Raw genomic sequence first — 27,973 nt, forward strand, 5'->3', positions numbered from 1 at the left:
TTGTCTTAATTGCCATGAAGAGTACAATCAGATAAGCCTTTTGACTGTGACTCACATGCCGCTTCAGGAGAGAGAGAAATATCATTTACCAGCATATATCCCCTGCCAAGATTTTTTTTCTTTCTTTTTCTTTTTATGGGGAACAAGTCTGTGTTCATTAAGGTGCAATTACTCAAGTTGTGAGGAATCTATCTGACCAGAAGCTACAACCAACACTTTTTTCATCACAGGAAGACTTAAATCCCTGTTGTCTGAGGGCTTTATCTATGCCGCAGCCACAAAGCCAGCTACCATCGAGCTCCATGTCACTCCCATGTCGCCCCTATACTACGGTCTGTGTGGTACTGGTCCATCTGGGCTCTGTGAGGTCACTGCACACGCCACCTGCTCCGATCGGGTTTCGCCGTGGCTTCTGGGTAGCATCTCTGGGCACGCATGGAGAGGCAGATGTATAGATTTAGTGGTACAAATGCCCTCAGATACCCATAAGCATAGCACACACACATATACACACACACACACACACACTCTTAATGTCTTACTGCACTCACAGGGCATGCACTGGCATGCTCACACACACAATCTGTACAATTTACATTTTCAGCCCCAGAACCTTTTCACAGGTTTCTGTGCAATTTTGTGTTTAATGAGACTTTACTGTACATGGTTCACTAATTTAGGGAGACAGTTGCTCTTTGCGTTCTCAGGTGGACTTAATAGGCTTACAAGACTAAAAATTGGATTGGGGTTAGCATATTCCATGGAGTGAGCTTCTTATTACAGAAATGTATAGTCAGAAGTTAACTTAGTTGTTCCCTGAAAATAATGTCTTAACAGAAAAAATAACTGTTGATACTGTTTAAGTGTTTTTTTTATTAAAATCTCATGCAACAGAGTTGGTTTGGAATACTTAAACTTGCTAAGAAAATCCCAATTGCTCATGATAATGTGCTTACAGAGAGATGTTTCTATTTCATTGAGACAATAGCAGTGAGGACTGAAAGACAATTCTTCAGCCAACAGAAAAACCACTTTGTTTGAAATGTCCACAAAGCTTTTGTTTTTATTTTACTGAGGTAGTGTTGCCTATACACGTCCTGTTGATACTGTATACACGGTTGATACTGCCACCTGTCCTTTTATCGCCTCTGAATGGACAAAGAAAGACTGAGTTACCGTCATTGATACTCTGTACGCGGAACATGTGCGTTTTAAGTCACAGTCTTAAGAGTAAACAATAAAAAGCATTTGTCTTTTGCGAGTAATTTTAAAAACATTAGTTTAAAAGACATAAAAAAGACATCCTGTTCCTGTAGTGCGAGGAAAAACCTGTGATCACACAGCTGAGACGTAAAGAAATGCTAGACGTCAAAACGTTACTGGTGCACTTTATATTTAAGATGTTGACGCTGGCATTTAGTGTCTTTATCCGTGACTATTTTAATATCATTTTCAACAGTATGATCGGTTTTCTGCAGGCAGTGATTTGGCTGTCTTGTGGTTATTGCGCATTCTTGCAGAGGAATCCTGAAAAGGTGCACTGAACAGCTTTGTGACAGCTTTTTTTCTGTCTTTTTTGGGGGGCGCTAGAAAATATCAGCGGCGTCAGTTCACTAACTCAAAGTCCATTTCTCCTCCAGAAAAATCTTAACCGAGGGCATGATTGATGATAGGTGAATTATTAGAGGGAGATCGCCGATAAGAACATTGATCCTGAATGCTTCATATCGCTTTCTAGCAATTTCCCTTCAAATTTTTTTTTTTACCAGTTTGAGGATTAAAAACTACAATACCATATTTGCACTCATTTATTTGAGTTTAGCGATCCAAATGGCGTTAAAGCTGCAAAAAATGTCCAAACAACTTTTTATTTGTCTATTAAACATTTTGCAACAAAGCGCAGATTATGAGCTTGAGTTGAAAATGTCATCTAAAAAAAAAAAAAGATATTAGCTGCCAGTTTTAGCAATTAGACTTCATTCTAAAGTAGATCCGCCTGTTTTTCTTTTCAAATTGCAGAAACGAGCGTGTTACCCCGCAAGCAGAGTGCCTTTCTTATTTTTTTGAGGCATATACAATATATCTATGAGAGATACAACATGATATGGTTTTTTAAGATGGACATTTTTTGCAGTGCACGGAGAGGATTTTACTATGTGCGCAGCCAGACCCCGCCTGCTCACTGCGCGTCACTGGCGAGTAGTGTGGACGCGGAGTCACTCCCCTGCCTACTTTTAATAGCTTTGTCATGTGATGGAAAGCAGTTGTAAGACAGGTGCCCTCGGTTCATTCTCGGCGAGGGGCAGCATTTGCCTGTGTGAGAGCGAGTGGGAAGCGCGTGTGGATTTCTTTTTTACTTGATTTCTTTCCTTTTTTTTTCTTTTTTTTTTCTTTTTTCTTTTTCGGACCGTCATTCAGTGGCTGGATGGCGTGGGACAGGTGTAACCAGGACTCGGTGTGGAGAGAATTAGAGGTGAGCGCATCTAAACATCCGACTTCTTTCATCTTTCTAGCCTTGTGGACTGTCTTTTTTCCACTGGAACGATGGACAACAATGACTATCCGAGACAGCGATTTGCTCATAAGTCTCTTCTCCTCTGCTGGTGCTGGCCGTGGCATTCCGGTGTAGTGCGCGTCTGGACACAGTTGAGGATGCGGGGGATATACAACACGGGGACATATGACAAGTGGAGGGAATGTGCGGATTCTCCCTTTTCACCTCAGTTAAAGATGTAGTTGTTGTAATGCGTGCACAGGCGGGACCATTGCTTTCCTCATAGGATCTCTGTTCAGTCGGAGCGAGTGCTTGCAAGCTGGCGGATATCTTTCCAGCCGCGGACTGTACGCGCTCCGGTGCCGAGAGGGTTTTCATGCCAAAATGACTGAAATGTCTCAAAGTCAGGTATTTGGCCGCGCATGAAATCCACTGACGATAACAATCCTTTTGATGTGCTCTGTCGGGATAGCGCGTGTTATTTCTAAAAAGCAAGAGCAAAGGTTGTCCACACTGAGGGATCGCTATTTGGCATTGCGCAGGAGCATCATAATACTAACGGTACCGGGCACGTTTATGTGCCAACGTCGCGGCTGGAGGAGCGTGTCACTGGCTGGAGAGCAATATAGCATCCAGTCAGAGAGATCATTTTATGTGTGCGTGCATTTTATATTACCGTCTGCATGTTTTAATCTGTTTTTTATCTTAGCAATTAGTTCCCGTTCGCTCCCGTCGCCTTTTTAATCTACCTTACCTTTATCTAACGTTGCAATTAAAGTGCATACAGATGATAACGCACATCAAAAGGATACTTATTCGTCCCCTCTTTCCTAATAGTTGTTCACCGAGTCCGTCCAGCTTGTTGTGGACGTTTAGATCTACCTGGCTATACTTAGGTACTTGTCTGCATACAGGAGCTCAGTGATGCTTCGCAGAGGTCTTCCCAGTACCAACATGATGTGACTGCAGTCTGGCTGCATATTTGTGGTTATCTGAGCTGCGTGATGAGGATGTGATAGAAAAGAAAAATGCATTAATTTAAAAAAAAAAAAAAAAAAAAGTAAGGATCTGTTATTTGCGACTGATTATAGGGGTTGCTTTGATTCAGATGCACTCGTTTGCACTTTAATCGCCGAGGCAGACACATACCCTGTCACTTTAGCCAGGTAGGATTATCCTAAAGCGTTTAGTTATGTCAGTCAGACAAATGTGCGCATTTTTCCTTGAAGATCCTGTTATTCTGTGAAAATGTTGATATGCACCGAGACTTAATGACATTCAATAAATCCTTGCTTTTACAATGAGGGAATTGCCAACTAGGATCACGGTCCTTCCACTAATAATCTTCCTCTAGCAGGTGCGTAAATCACTGGAGCGCTGTGGTGCGCCCTGATTGTCTGTCTGGCGGCGCTATTTCATTAGTTCACCAAGAAGTCCATAAGATAATTGGGCATAGGACATCCAGCCTCTGAATATCCTAACATCGTTGTTACCGTTTTTGCCATGCCGTGCCTTGTCAGACTGGATCATCTCAGGGGAAGCCTAAGACGCAGTGAATCTGTCCCCTTCGCTTTTCCGTTTGCAACATAACGGATTTGTCTCATCATAGTCGAAGCCATGTGTATTTGTGTTGGTGCGATTCCGAGGACAGATGAACTGTGACACCAGTGTCTAGGCGGTTTTTCCTACTTGGCACAGCATCCGTCTCTCAGCTTAGCTGAACCCGACTCTCATCCCTCCTCTGTCTGGGGGCCAAATATCCCCTGGCTTCGCCCGAGGATGTCTATTTTATATCTATCTTAAGGCCATCGTGCAGCGCTCATACATCTTGTGACGTGTTGTCAACAAAATTAGAAAGTGTGTCCTATTAGACAGCGGCCAGAAATCTGTGTTCTCAGGCTTGGATTTGCATGTGCACAGTCACAGGGTGTAAACACACCTCCACTGTGGTGTGTTTTTGCCTTTTAATGATTGCTGACTGTAGAGCTCAAAGTTTGCTCACCTTTCAGGGGGAACACAGTGACAGATCTGACTGACTGTTGCTCATTTTAGCTGTTGGTTTCCTGCCTGGGGGGGTTACATGCTGAAATGAGCAAATTATACATAATTATGGTGGACAAAAATACTTAATAATGTGCAAAATCAAGGCATATGGTTACTACATAATGGTAAATATCTGTCATCTCCGGTTTTAGTTACAGTGACCCTGCAAAATCAGGGGGAGAGAGGGGGGGGGGGAGGCGGGGTACACGCTGGCTAGATTACAGAAAAGTGGCTGGTGAATAACAAAATGTCAACAGGCAGTATTTAGTAGCACCGAGGCCAGCACCAATTGCAGTGCTAGTGGGAGGACATGGTGTACAGCAGGCTGGACAGAAACAGAGTGGAAACAGGTTGCAGGTCTGCACGTTGCTGTGCAAAACGAGCTGAGCTGCAGCCAGTAAGAAAACTCATCTGATAGTAAGAGGAGTTCAAAAGCAAGCAAAGTCATGAGAGCACATGAGAGCGGCAGACTTAACTATTTTTTTATTTTATACAAATGTTCAGATTTCCTTGGTTTATGTCTCAGAAGGTTTTTAAAAAGCTGTTCAAATCCTGTCCAAAATTTCAATTCTCCTATTGTTCTCCAACTTGGCACAGACAAATAATTGAATGTATGATTTGCATATGATTTTCCTCTCACCGCCGTTGTTGTTTTTATTCCTCCAGTGTGCTGCCTTGGTTGGTGAAGACCAGCCCCTCTGCCCAGACCTCCCTGAACTTGACCTTTCAGAGCTGGATGTCAGCGACTTAGATGCAGACAGCTTCCTGGGTGGCCTCAAATGGTACAGTGACCAATCAGAGATCATTTCCACTCAGTATGGCAACGAAGCAGCCAATCTTTTTGAGGTAAGCAAAGTTTTTTTTGTTTTTTTTTTAAATTCAATAACTTCATTATTGTTTCCCTCATTTTGCATGATCATTCGGAACATGGCCGGTAACTGTTTCCAAGCATTAATGGTGCTATGGAACATCTTTGCATCCACAGTAGTTTCATCATATGCTCTCCCAGGGGTCAGGAGTGAGCTGGGATAACAACATGCCCTAACAAACTCAACACACTATCGCATTCTTGATTGTGAGCCAAACAAAATGTACAGTCGTTACCAGTTTACAAACATGCTTCTACATTGCTCCGAAGTACAAAAAGGGGAGATAACATGAAGCACGATAAGCCCACGAGGACCTTTGTCCCCTTGTTTGGATTCTGGTCGCAATGGTAGGCTCCCTTATCAAAACATGGAGCATTTATTTCAGCTCAGTCAGTAGTGCGGCACACATCTAAAAGCAGTAGTAAACTCTGAACTTGGCGGCTATATTGCAAAACGCTTCTCAAAGGTTGGAGTGTAAAACTTTAATCTTTGCTTCCCCCTCTGTCTCCTCCTATCCCTCTTCTTCCTTCGGACTCTCTCTTTCTCTTCTCACCCAGTGACAAACGAAGTCCACAGAGGGTGATGATCTGGCCAGGGCCATAAATCCATCGGTCTTGGGACTGAGTTCCAGTCCCCAGTTCATTATAAGCCTTTATCAGTGGCAGAGATAGACAAGAAAGACTGAGATTGGATGCTTTAGCCTCGCCTCAGGAGGAAAAACCCTGTCTGAGAAGGCAGTGCTTGCTTGTGTGTGCCGATGGCCCTGTCATGTAGTCACGTTTTCAGGGTCTCTGCTGTTTGTGTGTGTGTGTGTGTGTGTGTCCTCAATGGTCTTGCAGGCAACAGTTGATAACAGGCAAAATTCTTTCCACGTTTAACCTCCCCACCACCACCACCTTTTTCAGAGTCTCTTTATATCACCACACATACTACCTCTGTAGACCATCCCAACACACACACACATAAGAAGGGGGGCCTTAAGTACTAGCTGGTGTGACCGTGGCTCCTCTGTCGTCTGAGACTGATATGGCTTGCAGCCACCGAGTGGCTCTGGGGATGGATAAAAATACCATTGAGAGCGTATGTATGTGCTTGTATGTGTGTGTGTGTGTGTGTGTGTGTGTGTCAGTTTAAAACACAATGGAACTTAGCACCTACTGAGAACCCTGATGCAGGGACTAGCTCCGAGCAAGAAGCCGTGGATGACTTCCAATGTGGGAAAGAGCTTGTATTCGTGTGCCTGCGTGTGCACATGCTCCTGCACACCAGCACACGTGTTCGTGCATCCACAGGAATATTGTACACTGCAGTAATCGGGTGATGTTTTCACACACTCAACTAGCCAGCAGCTATTGTATTATTCTGAGGATATGGAAAGGCTTCTAATCAAGCAGTGAAAACTGGGGTTTCAAAGCAAGCCTCATAACAGTAATACATTTCCCTGACCAGGGTTTTTTTTTTTTTTTTTTTTTTTCCATCTTTGGAAAGTTTCAAGTCACCATATGAAGTGCTCAGTTCATCATACGGCAGGACCCAGTTAATCCTACTTAATCTGACAGGGGAAAGTTTGCCGCTCGGCAAGGATCAGAAGGCTGGGGCTGCAGCTGTACTTCCTGCACCCCCCTGATTGGCCTCTGCACAGGGCAGAGAAGCATCCAATCAAAAGTTGAAGATTAGAGAACATGTTAATAACTGGCCAGATTTAAAGCGTGTAAGTGTAGCCTTTGTTTTTCTTGCTTTTTTTTTATTCCTCCCTCCTGTATGCATGCATCCACTTAACAAACCAGTGTGTGTTTTAAGTAAAAGCAGGTAGCGCATTGTCAACGCTGCCCCGAGTAACATGTGTAACAGCTGGGTGCAGCTGTCACACTGAGGCCCCTCTTTTAAATGTCCCCCATCAAACAACATGCTCTCTGGAAGTTTGAGTCGGATTTCATTAGTTCAAGTAAGTCAACTGTTGAAATGATTTGCAGCTCAGACCGAAAGACAAACACCTACTGTTTTTCTTGCACGTGGGCTTTTATTCAGATTGCAGAGCCACGTGACAGACAGTAGCAAATGTGTAAACAGGGTTGGCTATGTAGTTAGGACAAGGAACATAGCTGTCACATCACAGAAAGTCTAATTTGATCATTAAGGGGATAATGGAAATTGTTTACATCCCGTGTAAGCGGTGTAAGTGTGTGTATGAATGTGAATATCCCCATGTTTCTATCTGTGTATGTGTGTGTTCTGTTCCGTTAGCAGCATACGGCCTGAGATCACAAGCTGTCCCCTGGCTGGCCTTTTGCTCCATTCCCTGCCACTGTCCCAACTGTCCCTGACACGAAATGTGAAGAATGATACACCACACCTCCTCCCCTCTTATAACACACACACACGCCCCCCCACCATACACACACACACACACACACGCACACACCCACACACACATAACAGCTATCGCTCCTGGCACAGTGTGTTTGACACCTCTTCAAAACGGGCCGACCGTGAACGTCCAGTCTATTTTGGGCTGCAGTTGTTAAGGGGTGGTTACTCCAATAAGTTCCCAATGTACTGCCAAAGATAACAGCACAGAAGCGTGACCCAATGTCTTTTTAACCGCAGGTCTCAGCTCAGATTTCATGTCAAGCTTCAACCACTTGATTGATGGAAATGTGTCTCACTGGTTTTGGCTTATTTGGATTCCGATGTGGACGTCCCAGCGGCGGCTGCACTGGCCACATCAAACGTATATAGAGAACGTATACAGATGAAGGCATTTACAGTTGTTGCAGGTTGTGAGTTAGTCTACGCACTTATGCAAGGAAATTGGCAGGAGTTGAACTCCTGACACATTAAAGCTGCTGTCCTGTTGTGAGATACGGCGATGATAGATGGACAGGTGGCACAAAAGGACAAGGACAGATAGAGAAAAGTAAAACAAAGGGAGGTACAGAGACAGACACGAAAGGCCAACAGATGACAAGACAGACATGAGGACAGATGGGTAGTGAAAGAAGGAAACATATAGACTGGGAGAAGTTTGGACTCATGCCAGTCTAAATCAAAGCCCATGGATTGCAAGTAAAAGGTTGTGGGCTTTACAGGTAGTAAAATAAGATGCCAAGGCTTAAAGCATTATTCAGATATTGTATATGGACATGCTGTGAGTGTATGCATGCAAGTGCACATATAGTATGTAAGTCATGTGAACGCTTTATATCACTCCAACAGGATGCGGTGTGTGTGACAGCGTCCGACTTCGAGAGGCATTATGGTGCTTTGTCTTGCTTGTTTGTGCCTTTTTGGACAGATGCTCAGGCGCTTACTCTTAAGTAAAGGCAGATTAGATTGATTGGGTCATCTTTAGCAGGCTTTGAAAGAACATGTTGTGATAAAAAATGTTTTCCTCAAGCAGCCCTTCATTTCCTGCAAACACGAGTAAGCATAGATTAGTTCACACACTTGTTGGAGATAGGCGCTCCTGTGAGCTGAAAAAGAGAGTGTGCACAAAGTTGTAGACCCCTCTGAGAGGAACTGTCACGCCCACACACACAAACACACACAAACAGCAGAGACCCTTATTGTCCCTGTTCCTATTCCCTGCTGAATGCCGGTTGCGTTTATTTTGCAAATTTATGCTGACATTTGAGAGTACACCACCCGCACCAGTTCACCGCTCCAGCAATGGGTGTATGAATTATCATATTCCACTGTATAATATGATTTTCTGAAGTGAGTCTTATTAGAATACACCATACTTTCCTCATCTTGAGTTCTCTTCGGTTTTTACTGTGCTGATACATTGTTTGCACTATCTGATGGAAGAAATCCTCCATCACTGTCGACCTGAAAGCAAACCGCGCTTTGAGACCTGCGGCTATGTTGTTTCAAGATACACAAATGAGAAGCAGCGCAGACAAGTAAGCGTAGATGTATAGTAGAGAGATGCAGACTTAGACTGTCCAAGCCCTTGTCATCTTGGAGCGTCTGTCAGATCCACTCCACAACAAGAGCTCTCAACTCGCCGCCCCGCAACACTGTGGGCTCTGCTCGCTGCCATCCTTTCTCCCTCCCTTCCTCCCTCTGTCTTTTTCACTCCCAAGGCAAAGCATTTGTTCCTGGCTGATGGGAAGTTGAAGCTGCAGTGGCTAAACAAATATATTCTGGCCTCCAACAGTCGCTTCTGGAAAGAAAGGCTGGAAGCGGGAAGGGAGTGAGGGGGAGGGATATGGCCAAAAAAAAAAAAAAAAAAAATAGCCCCCTCAGGGAATGTTTGGAAAAAGAGCAAGGGAGAACCATCTTTTGGTCTGGTGGTGGCTGCTTGGCTGCCTGTCTAACTCTCTCCCTTTCTCTTTCTCTCTTTCTCTCTCTCTCGCTCACACACACACACACACACAAACACACACTCAACCCACAGTCCCAGTGGACTGCTACTGCTGATTGAGGCATGGTTTGGTGTTCCCGCCCCAGCTGATCCCCTGCCCCCAGTGGATACCCATCTCTCTCATCACATCGGAGCTCCCGATGTGTACAGGTGCATGTGTGTGTGTGTCTGTGTGTGTTTCTCTGTGTAATTGAGACACCCTATACAAAGATCAGATAGTGGTCTTTTCTGGCTAGACACAACACTTTCATTGCTTTCCGTTTTGTGTGTATGTGTTGGGTGGGAATGACTATTTTTAGTACCTGGGGTAATCTCCACTAAGAGCCTTTCAGGACTGTTTCACTTTAACATGGCCAAAACACCAAACCAATAATGTAACCCCCCCAGACTCATATTCCCACACACACACGACAACATGTTGCAACAATGCCACATGTGACGTTATAATGTTCACTGTATTATTTAATAGTGTACACTTTGCAGTGGGAGGATGATGTAAACAGTGGATTCCTAGAATTCTTTTATACTCTTCCCCTTATTCAATGACGAGAGGCAGAGGAAGTATTAGATAAGAGACTCTGTTTGCATAGAGATGAAATGAATTGATCAAAGAGTGATAGGGACCGAGGTACCAAATAAGGAGTGAAATTGATAGCCAACAGTGAGAAAACAGTATGAATAACAGACAAAAAAGGGAAAAACCTCGACAGACAGAAAGAGGGAAGGGGACAATGGAGAAAGGCCTTCAATCAGTGAGTGCTGTGATTCATGGTGAAGCGCTATCAGTCTTGGGCGATAGTCTGCTTCCCCTCTCCAGGAAAGGCCAATCGATCCCAGGTGTGTGTGTGTGTATGCTGTGCCAGCTTGCCCAGCAGTGGCAGTAGCCTTGGCCAGCTCTTCTGCTCTGGTAGTTTGCCATGTCCTGTCAATCTTTGTGTAATTTGTAACACAGCTTCCAGAAGAATTTAATAGATCTTGAGCAATAATTAATGATTTGCTAGGCAAAAGATTTATTTTAGCACGTGAAAAAACAAAGTAATGCACTTATGGGAGGAGCTGGCAGATATTAAAGAGGAACTTAATATGAGACTGAATCAAAGTGTTCCACTGCCCTCTCTGGTTGAAAGTTTTAAGTGTGTTGGATCTCTGCACTTATCAATGATGCTGGGTGTGTTTGGGGTCAGAAGTGTGCTCTGTTGCACCTCTTAATAACACCCAGCATTAATGTCATGGTGTACTGACATATAGTATCCTGTTTGTACACGCTGCAGCAAGATGAGAACCATTGGAGGTCAGCAAAAACAAGATTTTGCTGTTAGCTTACTCTTTAATTTAGCTCTGGCTCCTCTTTTCTGGCAGAAACCATACTTGTGACTAAAAACTAATTAAAAAAAAAAAAGTAAAGTTCAGAGAGGGGGACTTTTTGTTAGGAATGAATGTTAGCAATTGGATTAGATTAAAATGATCATGTGTTTAGTGCTTTTTCATAACTTTATCTAAGGAGTTTTGCATTTATATAAACATATACAAACATACAAACATACTGAACTTGCATAAACGTGACCCCACATTGTGCCCACCCCTTATCCCTCCCTACCTCCCCTGGGACTAAGAGCGCACTCAGAAGGAAAGAACAATGGAATTCAGAAAATCACCAAACAATAAATTTTAGAGGAGAAAAGAAAAAGGTAAAGGAATAAATTAAATGACAATACATAAATAGTAATAAAAATAAATAAATAAGAATAAAAAACAATAAAAATAAATAAATATAATTATAGATAGTAAGTAAATTTAAAAAAAAGTCCAAAGTATACACATTAGGTATAGTAGCAATAAACTAAATAGAAAAAAAAAACATCTTTGCTTTTTTATGCACATGTGTAGCATGAGTTTCCACTGGTGTTACTGCAAAGATGGTGGTGGGTGGGTTGGGTTCAAGAAGTGTATTACATAGTACTGAAAGGCAGTTGAATATGGAGGACCAGAAATTGACTAGGGAGGGACAGGACCAGAATATGTGGCCTAATGAGACTGGGTTACTGCAGCTAGGGCAGGTGGAGTTAATAGATGGGTATATTTTAGCTAGTCTGTTATTGGAGTAATGTATTCCATGGAACACCTTGAATTGAATTAACCTGTGTCTTATACAAATAGAGGAAGTATGTATTGCAGAGATGCAATTTACTTGGATATCCTCAGGGATTACCGTTTATAGGTTGCGTTTCCAGACTTCCAGTATTTTAGTCCTTGTTGGTGGATCAATATTTTGGATAATATTATATGTCCTGGAAATAAAGCCCCTGTCAAATAGATTCCAATTTAATAGTTCATATGTAGAATCTTTATTTGGGGGTTTGGGTTAGTTAGTTAAATGTTTGTAAGCAAAGCTGTGAGCTTAAAGATATCAAAAAAGTCTGATTTTGGGATATCATGCTCTTCGTGTAAAAATTCAAAAGACATGAATGATTTGTCGTCAAATAGGTCTTCAAAGAAGATTAATCTGTGTCAGTGCCAGCCAGCAAAACTTGAATTGATTTGTGAGGGTGTGAAGAGATGATTGAGAGACAGGGGAGAAAAACCATTCATCTGATTAAAATTGAAATGTTTGCAATATTGTATCCAGATTTTAATGGAATTAAACACTACAGGGTTGGAAAAAATCTTAGTATTAGTGCATGCTGACAATGGAGCAGAGAATACGGAGATTGGGGAGAGTGATGTATGTGAGGTGAGGTCCATTGTTGCCCAGACATACCCATCTTTATCAGAAAGAGAGTATGTCGTCACTCAGTGTGTCAGTTTGGAGATATTTGCTGCCCAGTATTAAGAAAGAAAGAAAATTAGGAAAACCGCAGCCCTCCTTCAGATTTAGGTCTTTCCAAATGGATCTTCTTCATTTGAGGGGTTGATTGGTACATAAAAAAGTTGAGATATATTATATTATATTATATACTCTAATTTAACAAAGAATTGTTTTGTGAGCCAGACAGGGAGTGCTTGAAATAAATGCAAAAACTTGGTAATACTGTTTGAGGGCTCCTGTAGCAGACCTAAGAGGTGGGCTATGGATTGTACCAGGTTGGCTACATAGAGGAGCAGGTCATTGGCATATAGCAAAACTTTGTCGATTGTATCTCCCTTTGAAATGCCCCTAATTCTCCCATCATTTCTGATCGCAATAGCGAAAGGTTATAATATAATATATAATATATATAATATACATAATATAATATATTAAGGAGTCGCCTCACTTTGGAGAATGATTGTCGCACTGGAGACTGATTGGTCTGTACGATGACCAGTCAAGTGAGTTTTACCCTTTTTTAGTAATACTGATATAGATGCTTGTGTGAGGGTTGGTGCTAGACTGCCATTTTCTAGTGTTTTATCATACATGGCTTTAAGAATGGGTATTAGTTTGGAAGAAAAAGCCTTGTGGTACTCAATCTGAAACCCATCTGGTCCTGTAGCCCTTCAACTCTGCATGGAGTGAATTGTGGCTTATATCTCACTGGTGGTAAATGGTTCATCTGGATTGAGAATGAGAATCTCTAGTGTATCAAGGAAAGATTGTATTTTATATCTAATTGTTTCTATATCTGAGAGATACAAATCTAAGTAGTATTTCTGAAATTGATTGTTAGGGTCACATGTGGATGCATCTGGGCCAGTATTTATATCTGTAATTTGGGAATTACTGGATGTTTGTCTGAGGTGATGTGTGAGTATTCTACCTGCTTTGTCTCCATGTTCATGGAATTTGTGATTCCTCTCTGCTTGATGGGTGGAGAGGTTATTAAAGTCCATTTGTAAAAGGAGATGCTCTTTGTGGAGTTCTGATGTAGGAGATGCTGAATATTTTTTGTCCAACTCTATTATAGATTTCTAAAAGACGTTTATTACGTTGTTTATTCATGTGGGCTGTGTATGAAATTATCTGACCTCTGATGTAGGCTGTAGGTGTTTCCCATAATGTACGTTGTGGTATGTCTAGACAGTCATTTATGTCGAGGAAGGGGTCTATTTGCCAATTTAAATTGGGTGCACAATAATAGAGAGGGGTCAAGACACCATGACCGTTGTGGCTGTACATTATTTGGCAAATTTATGTCCAATTGCACTGGAGAGTGGTCTGATATAACATTACTATGATATTTCAAATTGATAACTGATGGGAAGAGATTACTGTTAATTAATAAAGGATCTATTCTAGAATAACTTTTTTGAATTGATGAGAAAAATGAGAATTGTTTCGTTGTGGGGTTTAATTTCCTCCATTGATGTGTAAGACCATAAGACTGCATGAAAGAGTTAACAACAATAACTGCTTTGGATGGTGGGCTGTCTGGCTTGGGGTCGGATCTGTCTAGTTGAGGATTCCGTGCGCAATTTAGGTCTCCTGCTGTGATGAGCTGATGAGTGTCGACATCAGGGATAGAGGCTATTAGTTTAGTAAAAAATTGTGAGTCATCCCAGTTTGGACCATAGATGTTTACAAGGATAATCAGAGTGTTGCATAGCCTGCCTACAAATATAATTTATCGGCCATTAGGATCTTTAATTCATGTGGTTTTGTCAAACTGGACTCCCTTTCTGAAAAGACTTGCTACAGCCCTTGAGTTACAGTGAAAATTAGAGTGATAAACCTGATCCAGTTATTTCTCAGTCTAGTGTGGTTATTAATCTTAAAGTGTGTCTCTTGTAGAAATATGATGTCTGGATTAAATGATTTTAGATGAGAAAAGATTTTGTTGCACTTAATCGCATTGCCCATACCTCTAATGTTCCAAGAAGGATAGAAAAGTGTGCTTTGGTTCCCTCCCCCAGAGGCCCCAAAATGTAGGTTGCTCCAACACCAGTTGAGTATTCCATCTAACAAGAACATCTGGTACCGGACTAGATCCGTATAAGAGATATGCATGATTCAAACAATCCTCTAACAGTTGCCATACATTCTCATTTAAAAGTTAGTGCCTTGGCTTAGGACTCATATGAGAGAAAAAGAGAAAAGGAAAGAGAAGGAAAAGAATATATATATACATACATACAAATACACACACACAAACATATATATATATATATACACACACACACAAATACATACATATACATATAGCAATAGCAGTGACAACATAGTGGTAATATTAGCAGGTAAGCAGAAACAAAAATTCAGGGGGGAAAGAAAGTCATATTAAAGTAAATGAAATTATATTGGTCTATCAGTCCACTCTTAATGAGACTCCTCAATCTTATGACAGTATAACGTCCATTGCCAGAAGGAAAACAAACGCAATGATTATATTGACTTTTCGCTTACACTGCTGTCATAGTTGTTTACTGCTTGTTAGACTAGTAACAGCCCGCAATAAGCTTAGCCTTGTGGCCTTCTATCTTGAACAGGCTATTGAGATTAAGGTCGACATATTCACCTTAGTTACCTGAATCCTTCGTTCGTAAATGTCTGATTATGTACTGCTTTGCCTCAGGGGGGATTGTCGAATGATCTCCGTTCTCCATTTGGGGATGTGATTTTCAATGTTGCTGGAAACAGGAGGCTAAACCTGGTGTTTGGGCAGCTGCTTAGCAGTTCTCTTGCTTCCTTGAAAGCTGCCTGCCATTTCCTTACTGTGCCTGTATAGTCCTGGTAAACAAAATATATATTAATATATTATCATCCTGGATGGGGTTCTGGCTTGATGCCTTCCTCAGAATGTCCATCTTTTCCTGAAAATATTGGAACTTGACCACAATCGGTATCAAGGGTTCCCCATGTTTTTGTTTGGGCAGTATACGTCTGTGGGCTTGGTCGAGTGTCAGAGTGTAGACCAAGCCCAGCGACTTCTGGGGTAGCTTAGCCACCGACCGTTCCATACAAACGTCTCCGTTTTCTTCCACCCTGATTATCCGGCAGTTGTCTCTGCATTGCCTCAACTCCAGATCTTCTGCTTTGGCTGTCAGTTTTTGACTTGGCAGGTTAGCGGCATCACCTGCCATTCTAGCTCCATGACCCAGTCAGAGTAGAGATTAGCTCCCTCCTCTAGGCCTTGCACTGATGTAGCCTCTAGCTTGACCTTCTGGTTAGTGCTATGCAGAACTTCATGTAATTCCGAACAGACTGTGGCTATTTCTCTTCGTAGCTCATTGGAGAGTCGTTCTATTTTCGTGTGCAGGTCCGTCGATAATGCAGTAGCAGTGTTTTCTATTTTTGCCATGACCGATTGCTCAGAGGCTTTGATGGCATCCATTATAGTGGCAACAGCCAGACTTGACATGTCCTTGGGTGGTTCCACCTCAGTAGAGTCTGAGGCTTTGGCTCCTTGTTTCGGCATGTTTTTGCTGGCCATCTGTGTGAACATTTATTGTAGTTTAAATAAAAAGGAGAATGAAAAAAAAGTTGTTTTTGTGCCAGTTTTTGTGGAGTTAGGATGTACTTTGGGCAGTCATAAAATTTAGTTTAAAGGCTGAATGTACGAAATAGTTATTGTCATGTAGAGCTCAAGTCAAATACATGTTTACATGTTGCTGCTCACAAGCGCCCCCAAGGTAAGTTGATTTTAACACATCTTTGGCCGTATGTGCTACAGTCTTGTACTTTACATGTGAAGGACTAGTTTTCCCTGGTTGAGATTCTATTTTTAAGAGCTTTGTCATCCATGCAGAAAAAAACCTCCCCATTCTAACTAAGCTTTATGATGTGCACTGCATGCTTATAGCTCCAGCTTATTTCTCCCCTGAAGCATTTAAGTCTGCACAGGCCTCAAATAGTTCAAGAGGCTCTCTGAGGCTCTGCTGATGCATGAGTGACTGGATGCTTGGATGACTCACTTGCTGCCCAATCAGTAGCTCCTGAGTCTAAACTGAAAGCAGAAGCTTTTACAGACATTTGGTCATTGCTGATAGAAAACATTCCCCACCCTCTCTACTTTCTGTGAAACAAAAACTTGCATGTACAAATATATTATTTGCTATGAAATAACAGTACAAGAAAAGTGCACATAGTTACAGTAAGATTAAAAAACACGCAATATATGATAAAGGAAACTGGACACAGTTTGGCGCTAAAAAAAGATAGAAAAGAGTTAATACATTTACAAATACCTAATACAGAATCACATTATAGATGTAAAGATGATTATAAGGCATACGTACAGCTAAAGAAAGTATGGGTTTTTATTAGGTGAACCATAAAATATGTCTATTATGAAATTGTGAGGCAATGCATCCAGGATAAATCTGCTCCAAGCATCTGCCATGATGGGGCTGTTGACCCCAGGAAGTCAACAGCTCTAAAATTGTCTGCTTGTTGATCAGCTGTTTCCAGAAGACCATTTTCAGGCTATACTGTGGCCAGCGAAACCTCTTTTCATATGGCTGGTTGCTGTGTTGTATAATAACTTGATGGGCAGATTGGGAAGGGATTTCGAGCGTTGGATGCTTGTCATCAAGTGGTCAATGACCATTGATCATTCTGCATTTGGCAGACAGTTAAGACCTGTGTGCAGGTGTGGCGGGTATGCTTAGCTAAATGTACGCTGTGAAAGGCAAGGCTGTCCAAACTGAAGGCAACATGATCAGTATTCCACAGAGAATAGATCCTAGATTAAGATGAAAAACAGCTCAGCATTTGATGTTGATGCTACAAAGAAACCTCTATGAGCTTTCATGCTCCCCCTCATCCTTTCTCATAGTATCCCTGCCTCACGTCAACGAGTTGGAATTGTATCGACTTATGTGCCTGATTCCTTTGTTGTCTTTATATTTCTTGCAAAGAGTGGTACATCCCCACATTGTTACCACTCAAAGAATGTGCAAAGGCTTGTGAAGTCCTCTGTGTTTGACCATTGCTGCTACACGTGCAGCCCATACACATACTGTGCGGCACTTGAAAGTGCGCAAGAAAAAAGAAACTGCCTAGATAACATGCTCACAAAGTCATGACACGGATAAGAGGCATACACACTGCAGCGGCAGCCTTCTACCTGGATCCAGGAGCGACAAGGCACTCGCTTGCACACACAGAAGTCAAGGTAAAAGATAATGCGTTTATTTAGTAATCAGCAAATAGCTTTTATGCAGTGGGTAAGTGGTGAAGCCTGTGAGGCCTTGATAAGATCGTTTGCTTTCAGGTGTTTCCCTGTCACACTGCGTATGGCATTGAGTGCAAATTGAATAGGGTGACCTTTTTTGCTGCAGAATCAAATTGACCGCGTTTTCCCCAAAAGATTCTGCCATTTCAATTACCATTAATTTGTGATATTGCGTCCCCTGTTGTATGCACAAACATGTGCACACAAAGATGTAGAACAGGACAATGACACAGAGACACACCTATTGTTTGAAACACTGTAGACCACTATATCTTGTCCACTGTACCCTGGCTCTCCTTGCATTGGCATCTTTCCGAGGAATACATTACTGTGACAAATGAAACACCACAAACCCTCGATGGGCTTGGCAGGGCCTGAAAGGTCATGAGCTGCATTTGTGTGCAGGTGTATATGTGGGTGTGCTTGTAATTGCGTGAAGGTGGTGTCAGTAGCTGATAATAACATTGAGTCCTCTGTCCGAAAACCAAGAAAGTTGTGGTCCGTTCTGCTTCCCTCGCAAATCTATGTAAATGGAAAAACCAAAGTGACTAGCCTTCTGTATATGTGTAATTGTTTTATCGCAGACTTGCATTTCAGCCAGGAAGTTTGGCAGTGTCCATTTAGCAAGATGGGCATTGAAACAGTCTCTACACCCCCTTTCTTTCTCTCTCTGTGCTCACTCTTTCCTCCTCCCTGTGTTCCTCCATCACATTATCAACAGTGTAACAGTATGTTCAAAGGCCCCTTGCTTAATGGTGCACATTCAGAGCTGCCGACTTAAGCAAATAGCTATTTGCATGCCATTAGGCGAAAAAAGCAGAGGGAAGCACCATTCCTCATCCCATCTCTGCATCTAGCTGAATATTCCTTATGCGAGGCTCCAAATCTCTGTTTTTCTCCCCCTCCTGCTGTGACTGTCAGAGCAATCACAGCAATCAGTGTTTTCTCGTGCCAAGCCGATTGGGAAGTAGCTGCCAAAACAAAAGAGTGAGTGTCCAATCATTATGATGGTGTGTGATTCTGTGGTGTTAGCAAACGGCTGCTTGGACCATCTGTTGGACGACTGGAGTAGGAAAACAGCAGCTTGGGGTAGGACTGTAGATGGGGAGGCTCCGCCAGGACATACTGTGCCCCCTCATGATCCTGACGTTTGTTTGAATAGCTGTAAGAGAATGTGTGTGCGTCGACATGAACAAGTGTGCATGCATTTTAAGCTGTGTTTGGACAGAAATGATCAGATTATTTTTATCTTGACATCTGCAATAAACATAAGGGATATGTTTAATTGCTCACACTACTGTTTGATCTCCTACTTTCCCACTGGAAAACTTTCTGGTTGTGTGTGCTTTTTTTTGTTTAAAGGTACATGACCAACTGCATGATTTTTGACCCAAAGTTAGACAAAAAGGGTCTGGTGAGTCTGAAGGCATGTGACAGGTTCAGCTGATCTCAGCAAATGTGTGACAGAGTTCAGGTGGTTAGTTTTACCAGCAGCAGCAGCAGCAGCAGCAGCAGGATAACCGGTCAAAGGACTTTTCCAAAAGGGAACTAGAAAGAACAGCACTGCTAACATCCCTAGGGTAGGTCTCTCAATCGGATCTGGCCTGTGTCAGGATGTGTAACAACAGTTCTCTTTCTCTCTTTGGCTCACTCTCTCTCACACACACACACATACACACACACACACACACACACGTACACACACACAGAGATATCTCCTCTTCTCACTTTCTCTTTTCCTCTCTCTTTCCCCATCAGCTCATCTGATAGTGCTCTAACAGTCTGAAATGGTTCCCAAGAGATGCATCATCTCTGCACACACACATCCTGGTCCTTATTGATGGGTTGAACTGTTTCCTCACTGATGTATTACTCGCATGGCCTTCTAAACTGAGACAGACATCTGGCATATAAACAGTCAGCATGCTTCTGCAATGGCACTTCTTCATTCACAGAGCTGCCATGTTTGTTTAAATGGAGGCACAAAATCGTGAATTCCTGCCAGGACGAAGGGATTAGCACGACGCCAGTTGTGGTATTATAGCTAAGTAGGGTGCAGAAGCCTAAAATCAGCTGCCGGGTGCTTTGACCGCACAATCTTGTCTGCATTTATAGGATACAAAATTTAGCAACTTACAGCTCTAACCGTCATGATAAAGCATAATGTTCTTGAACCGAAGGTGGTGACAACAGAGGAGAGACAGAGGGGCTAAGCATCATGTTGATAGATATAGAAATATACCGTTGGCTATCAGTACTGTGGTATTTGGGTCCAGAACATTTGTTTGGGAAATTGTTTCTGAATAACGAGACACTCTATTGACTCTGTAGTCAGATGGAAAATGACAAGAGCCTTCAGTTCGCTGCTATGTGTTACAGAGCCAATCACAGTCCTGACCGCAATGGAGGTTTAACACTTAGTTTTATGATTTGGAACACTGTCAGACTGTGCTACCGCAACCGCACACACACAGACACGCAGAGGGACTTAACAGTGTTTTGTATGGTTTCATCACTCCGTATAGGCCATAATCACCCTCTCTCCATCTCAGTAAGCTCATGCTAAATGATCAGATGTCTCTGGCGGCTGCCATGATTTGTCTCTCGGCCTTGCATCATGCCGTACCTTACCCTGCCTGCCTCCCTTTCCTCCCTCCTTCTCTGCTGCCATATGTTGTGCCTGTGTGACCGGCCGACGTGTCAGGCCTGACTAACGCCTTAACGGCAAGGCTGACTTTGATTTATTTCCTCTGAAATCTGGGGGCTAGGGGTAATAACACAGAATGACATTATTTGTTTATCAAATCCAAGGCTGCTTTTCTTGGCAGAGTCAAGATGTGACGACTTGATACCACCCCCTCACTCACCACACACACACATATACCCCCCACAATGCCTGATTGTGCCATGATTAGAAGGTCTGGCTAGTCGTTTAACCTCATCCAAGGGGTTACTTTTGAAATCTGGCATAGCACAGAAAAAAAGAATTAAAGATTGAGATGAAGCAACGCAATTAAATTGTCAAGATGCAGATTTAACCCCACTATGCAATTTATGGGCCAATTTATCAAGAATGTTTTCTGTTTGAACCAATTGGTTGCTATTCGTCTATTTGCAGAAGGAGAGAGGGAAAGAGTGAGCAAAAAGAGACAGTGAGAATAAACAGTACTTTAAATACCAGATGACCCATTTAATGGGAAATATTTTATCTTCCCACATCCAGAGTGTCTGTCACATGTTCTGCCTCTCATTTGAAGATAACGGCGGGGCTGTTTAGTCTGTTGAAACTTCATCTTGGTGTTATTCAGAGATCAGGTCTATCATTCTGGCACTTTCACAACACATTTGGTTCCCTTTAACATGTAAATGATGCATTGCCCCGAAAAGCTCGTTAAAATTTGATCCTTGGCAAATTTGCTCTGGAGCTTGGAATCCTCAAGAAGCAATTAGCAGATTTAATTTGGCTATTTGCCCCGGTGTTCAAAAGTGAGTGTTTGTTTAAAACAGCACCTTCACCTTCTGTTATCAGCTGTGTGAATAGTATCTACTGGAACACAATGCTGTGGTGTGGAGCTCAATAAAATAGTTAAATGCAAGGACAATCTCAACGACTGCCTGCCTGATAACAAAAGGGCCTCACCTAATAATGAACAACTGGAGTTGGCTTTCTTTTCTCCAGCGTAGGAAAGCCGGGGTGAAGGAGGGGGGAGAAAAGCTCTGCCAGCACTTGCCAGCATGTTTTATGGCTAATTGAAGCATTTGGAATAAAACAGCCACAAAATGGCACCCTTTAGAATTGGAGCGGGGTTAATATATTGTGATCCCACAATTAGCCCAGGATTGTTAAGATCTCTTTAATTCGGTGAGGTCCATTAAGCGGGATGGGCGAGAAAGTGCTCCCACCGAGACAATTTCTCTTCTCTCTTTGTTCTTCCTGCCCTCTTTTCCTCTCAGCAGCTGCTGTAGTAATCAATATAAGTGGACACGGCCGTCAGCAGGTTGCCAGGTTATCCTGGAATTACCCCCTTTGGGTGCTATAGCTCCTGAAGTCGACCCGCACAGAGATTTTGTTTATATATATACAAAGGGCAGATAAGTTAGAGGTAGTAGATTGACTTTGGAGCTGACACTCTACAAGGTGTGGTCTTTAATCTGGTATGGAAGAGCTCGCCCTCCTGGACAGGGGTATTAGATCGTGCGCTCTCCAGAGTAGAAATGATCACTGAGGTTTGCTCTTTACCCCAGTTTCTCAAATCCCCACTTGGCCTATGAGTGCCTCTACTAGAGCCTCAGCAGCGGTAGCAGCATGATCGTCACGACTCAGGGTTTTACAAGTGTCTCTTTCAGAATATGAGAGTCCCTTCTGGGTTATCTTCGGGGATACAGTGTGCCTGTGGGAGCTTGCCAATTGGTAGAGGTTTTTGAAACAGGATTGAAATTGCTACATTTGAGCCTGCCACAGCTTCAGAAATTCCTCAATCCTTTCCAAACCATGACATAATGAAGCTTGCACAGCCCTCTCAACTTTTAATGCAACTAGTGTCACACAGTGGCATAGACTGCAATTTCTACAAAATGTATAGGTTTGAGCGTATTCTGGAGAGGCGAATAAAGTCCCACCTAAATTCAGCATTGCTTGGATAGTTGGTGAAGTTGGACCCAAACAGATGGCTGGCTCTTTAAAGACTCATTTTCTGATAGATATAAAATGATCCTACTTTCAATTTCTCATGTGAGTTGGTGTATGTTTGGGTTAAGAAAAGCCTCCGGATTTATCAGCGGTTAATACCTACCTGCTTAGTGCTCAGGTAATAACTTGGGATACTGGCAAATAGTGAACGTTTCAGTAGCACAGGTTTCCAGCACAGTGGATTTGAAGCTCCTCACAAGTAATTAAACAGCATGCCACCTCATACAGAGCAATTTCCTGCAAGGCATTTGCTTGCCAATGCGGCATGGCCCCAGTCTACGTCGTGTTATCTCTGTGAAATATGTCCCCTTTATCATTTTTTAATAATGACTGAGTGCTCATGTTGTTAGGAGAAAATCTGCTCAATGAGCATCAGATTAACGTTTTCCTCACTGTTAGCTAGCTAACTGAACGTCCAAGAAATCTGTGTCATCTATAAATGAAAATTGGAGGGGGAAAGAATTAAAATGGCCACTATCTGCTTCAAAAGTGCCATCTATGATGGGTGTTCAATTGTGTAAAATCAGTGGGGTAGACAGAAACAAGTGGGTGGATAAATTTTATGCATGTGGGATTCTGAGTCTTACAGGTACAGTGTTGGTATCTGGAAGGTTGGTGGCCCCCTCGGCATAATGATGGCCACACACCGTCGCGGTGTGATGATGGCCTTGGAACTTACAGTTCCTGTTGTCACTTGTCACTGCGCGAAGGCATAGCCGTGCACACACACAAACACACACACCTTGTCAGGCGAGCTGCATTCCTTTCACTCTTAATATCTATCTATATACATTGTCTCTATTCTTGTTTTGTCTCTACACATATGCATGGTTATTATCCCTTGTAAACCTCCCATGTTGATAGTTGGCAGCTCACAACGCTCTCTCTTTCCCTCACTCTCACTATCCATCTCTATGTATTCATCTCTCTGTTTCTATCTGTCTTTATTCCGCACACTCGGTTATAATCTCAAACACTACACAGCCAGCAGCAGCAAGAAAACAACTCTTGTGGTACATTAAAGAGGAGCTGAGTGGCAAGAACAAGCTTTATTTTTCATAGATAGAAACTTCCCATCTGTTATTGACATCAACTGCCATGTCAACATTTTACATTTATCACATTTATTTAGCATTAGCGGATGGTTATTAGCCTTAGCTGAGGATTGCTTGCATACATCTTGTCAGCAAGCCAATTGTCTCTCAATTCTGTGGGGGTAGAGGAGAGTCAACTTCCACTTATTGTTTCCTTTCCCCCCACAAACTCCTCCATACTGCAACCAACCCATTCCTGTCTTCCCTAGATGCTTGCTACTTGTCAGGGTTTCTTGGGGGAGATATTATTTTGGTCCAGTAACCTGCATGCTTAAAATATGAGTGACAGGCTTGACTCACTTGCACAGGGAGAGAATTTTGTTTTTTAAAAGGCTGCCAAAATAGAGCCAGCTCTGCAGCAGCAAAAAAAAAAAAAAAAAAAAAAAAAAATTGAGAAAAAAATCTTCTCACTTTATTAACAATGAAAGCCCGCATGCAACCACCCATCACCCTTACATTCCTGGGGAAAAAAAGAGATGCTCCTTCTCTTGACTAAAATGTCCTATTTTTCCTGTCTCTCTATTTTTCTGTCTGTCTTCCCCCTTTCCCCCTCCTAAGAAGATAGATGAAGAAAATGAGGCCAACTTGCTGGCAGTGCTTACAGAGACCCTGGACAGCATCCCGGTGGATGAGGACGGATTGCCTTCGTTTGAGGCCCTGGCAGATGGGGACGTGACCAATGCCAGTGACCGGAGCTGTCCCTCCTCCCCTGACGGCTCGCCACGCACCCCAGAGCCAGAGGAGCCTTCTCTGGTAAGACCTACAGCTCTTCCTTTTTTACGTGATTCTCCGATCACCATCAGTCCAGGATCAAAACATATGTTATTCCTGAGACATGACCTCCAACCATGCATACACACACACACACACACTGCTTATTTTGTGCAAGTCTATGGCAGACACCAGATATGTCCCTTCCACAAGGCTGGGCACCAAATGTGGCCTTTTGTCTGTTAGACCTCTGCATTTGGCAGTGTCCAATCCATACTCTGCCACATTTGCCACAGTGTGTTCACTGTATCGTTAGTGGTAGCGTGCACACATGCAGATGCAGGGAGGAGAGAAGTAAATGCAATGGATCAGCGTATTTGCTGTTCATTGCTAATTACATAACAGTGCTATTGCGGCACCAATTCAATGATATGAACACTGTGGTGGGGCCAACTATGGTTGACACAGTGCCACAGGTCCTGAAATCAAGCCGGCACATAATGAAAGTAAGGGGGGGAAAAGAAATCCATCTCATCTCGTCGACTCTCAGTGGGTCTCGGCTAATCCCCCTGTGCCCAAGTCATCTTTTTTGGCAAAAACACAGGCCTCTCGATGAGAATTTTATTCTTACCGTTGTGCTGTTATTTTTACACATAACCATACCATCTGGGCATTTCTCTAGCTTAAAGGCTTTGACCTAAAATGTTATGTTATGTTTAGTTATAGTCCAGTTTATTCCATGCCGGTCCCTTCCAAATGACCTCTAGCCACATGCCCAAGTGTGTTTATTCAATCACATTAGAGAAGCCTGACTTTGTGTACACAAAAACACCTGCACAGGAAGAAGAAAAAAAAAAATCACTTGACTTGTGCTGTCACGTACTGGAACCTGCTTAAAAATCTCTGATCTTTTAAATATTTCAGTGATTTTATCTTTTTTTTTTTAACTGCTGTATCAGTGCCCTTCTGGTTGTACATTTACAAAGCACAGGATGTCTAATTGAAAGAAAATGGTAATTTGCATAACCCACACTAACTCTCCCACCCCCCCCTCTTCTCTACTTTCTCTCATTCTGTTTGGGTCCATTCGCAGCTGAAGAAGCTCCTTCTGGCACCCGCAAACTCCCAGCTCAGCTATAATCAATACACAGGTGGCAAGGCACAGAACCATGCAGCCAGCAGCAACCACCGGATCAGACCACCACCTGCCGTCGTCAAGGTAGGGAAACACACACACACAGACACTAACACACACATATACATGCACTGCCTTGCTGCTTATTTCACTCCTGTACACACATTTTTTTGTTAGCGTTTGTTTATCTTTCTCACTCTGTTCTTGCTCTGTCTTGTTTCTTGCTCTCTCTCTCCCTCCCTCTCACACTTTTCTTGTTTTGGTGGCCGCCTTTAGAAGATGTTAGACTACTGCTCTAGTCTTCTATCCCAGGGGGCCATCTCGTAATGAAAACAGGCTGATTGCTGTTGGGCTTTCCAGGCGAGGCATCGGCACCATTGTCTCATTAGCTCCACCACTTATCCGCCTTGGTATGGTGCCTGTGGAAAAAAAAAACCCCAAAAAAACACAGCGACAGGCGCTCTTGCGGCGAGATTGATGCCTTGAGACGACAAGATCAAAATATCAGACTTGATGTTCTCATTAGATGGCTCTTAAAAGAGTTTTTTTTTCTAAAGGGGTGGGGCTGATTAAGATTAATGTTAGTAAGTTTAAGTATCATAGGTTTATGAATGTGAATAAATGAAGTACGTGATTTCGGTAATTTGTTTGCATTTCATGTCAGAACATGACATACTGTATGTTCAGTGTCATATACAGCTTACAGCACTTGATCATTTGCTCTTGTTTTGGGAAAATCTCTTTCTTATGCCTTCCCTAGTGCTTAATACTGTATACCTAAAACAGCCAACGGGTAAAATTCACCCGTGCACCTGGCTACTGCATTTCTTTGCTTGGTTTGTGTAATCATTACCTGTGTTTTGGTCCTCTTGTTTTATAATCTAAGTATCTTTGAAAGCACTAATTGCTTTGCATGGCTGTCAGTATAAATCAGTCTAAAATGACACTGAAAATGGGTATAAAGAGGAGATATTTGCATATTTAGGTGGTGTGATATTATTATAAAATGACATTCATCCCTTAATGAGATAACCAATATTATTTAAATTACCAAAGTAGCCTAAATACTCATATGGGCAATAATGAACCATAATAATAACAATAAACAACATGACAAAGTCAAGCGCACAATTTCGCCTAATCAATTATTAATTTAGATATTTCAACAATGTGTGAATTAGAGAACATCACCAAGAAACTTGAGGTAACCATTAAAGCTTTTTTCTATTTTTTTATTTATAACATTATAACGTAAATGTACTGTACTGTCTTTTGGTTTTCATTCATGAAACAGAGTAAGGCAAAGGGCAAATTAGGCTAAATAGCCTGTGAACATATAAACCGTAACATGGCAAAGCAAAAATTAATGAATAATCAATAAACTAAAAATAAGTTTTATATAAAATGAATGTTTATGAGTATGCTAAATAATTTTCATTGGAACACATCTAATTATACCTGTCCCTCAAACACACTTTGAGCAGACATTCAGCGCACAGAAAGTCTTCCTGCACTTGGCAAAAGTCCTCTGCACTTTTTATGATTTAATTATGACTGCCCATGTTTTTAATCTGGATTTATCTTTACTATTTTTAACAAAACATTATTTTAGGAAAAGTCAAAGACTAGGGGACATGAATATTTTATGAAAACATAGTAACGTACAGTTGAAAAACTGCCATGGGTAAATTTTACCCTGTGGCGGTTCGACTGTTAATATCCTCTAAATGTAAAAAGCATCTGTATGTGATCATATTGTGTAGTAAACAGCACAGACACAGATATGTGTGTGCTGTGTGTACTATGTTTGCACATGCAATGCGTCAACCTTCCTTACAGAGTCTATTTTCATACTGTGCCTTTGAGTCATCCATTTCTGGAGCACAGCGAATGAGGACTCCCGGAGGACATGGTGCGCGTACAGAGTGGTGCGGTGGTGTTTGGAGGGCCACGCAATTAAGATGATGGGCGGACCGCACTCCCACCATCGCCTTCCAGACAGTTGGGCAACCACTGTATTTGGGCTGTCTGAGTCTGTCTTTTAGCCTCTTGTAGTCTCCATCTCTTTCTACTTTTGTGTTTGTCCCAAATAAAGCACTTAACATTTCTCACAAATGGATCAACTGCACTGTACTAACAACAGTGAGCAAAACTTTTTATTTAAGCAAACCTAAATAAGTCTCTCTCTCTCTCTCTGTCTCTCTCTCTCTGTCTTACTGTGTTGAACAGACGGAGAGCCCCTGGAATGGCAAAGCAAGAGGGGGCTCCAGCCAACAGAACCGCCCGGTGAGGCGGCCTTGCACTGAGCTGCTGAAATACCTAACGGCCACCGATGACATCCTGCTCCACACCAAAGCCAGTGAAGCCAAGAGCACCTGGGGTGGAGCCTGTAGCAGGGACAAGAGTGGCCTGGGTCTTGGCGCCTCTTCCTCCTCCTCCTCGCCATCCTCATCATCCACCTCCTCGTTCTCCTCCCTC

The 27,973-nt window shown here is 42.5% G+C and overlaps 1 protein-coding gene across 1 annotated transcript in view; it reads left to right on the top strand.

The window, feature by feature from the left end:
* Positions 1 to 2,150: 2,150 nt before the first annotated feature.
* Positions 2,151 to 27,973, top strand: part of ppargc1a (peroxisome proliferator-activated receptor gamma, coactivator 1 alpha) — a 45,115-nt gene continuing 19,292 nt past the window's right edge. The window contains exons 1-5 of the mRNA XM_067580469.1: positions 2,151 to 2,473; positions 5,204 to 5,383; positions 24,208 to 24,402; positions 25,454 to 25,579; positions 27,725 to 27,971. Of these exons, the coding sequence (XP_067436570.1) occupies positions 2,426 to 2,473; positions 5,204 to 5,383; positions 24,208 to 24,402; positions 25,454 to 25,579; positions 27,725 to 27,971 (796 nt within the window). The 5' untranslated portion in view covers positions 2,151 to 2,425. The remainder of the gene's footprint in view (positions 2,474 to 5,203; positions 5,384 to 24,207; positions 24,403 to 25,453; positions 25,580 to 27,724; positions 27,972 to 27,973) is intronic.

Source organism: Thunnus thynnus, chromosome 22 (genome assembly GCF_963924715.1).
Source record: "Thunnus thynnus chromosome 22, fThuThy2.1, whole genome shotgun sequence".
NCBI lineage: Eukaryota > Metazoa > Chordata > Actinopteri > Scombriformes > Scombridae > Thunnus > Thunnus thynnus.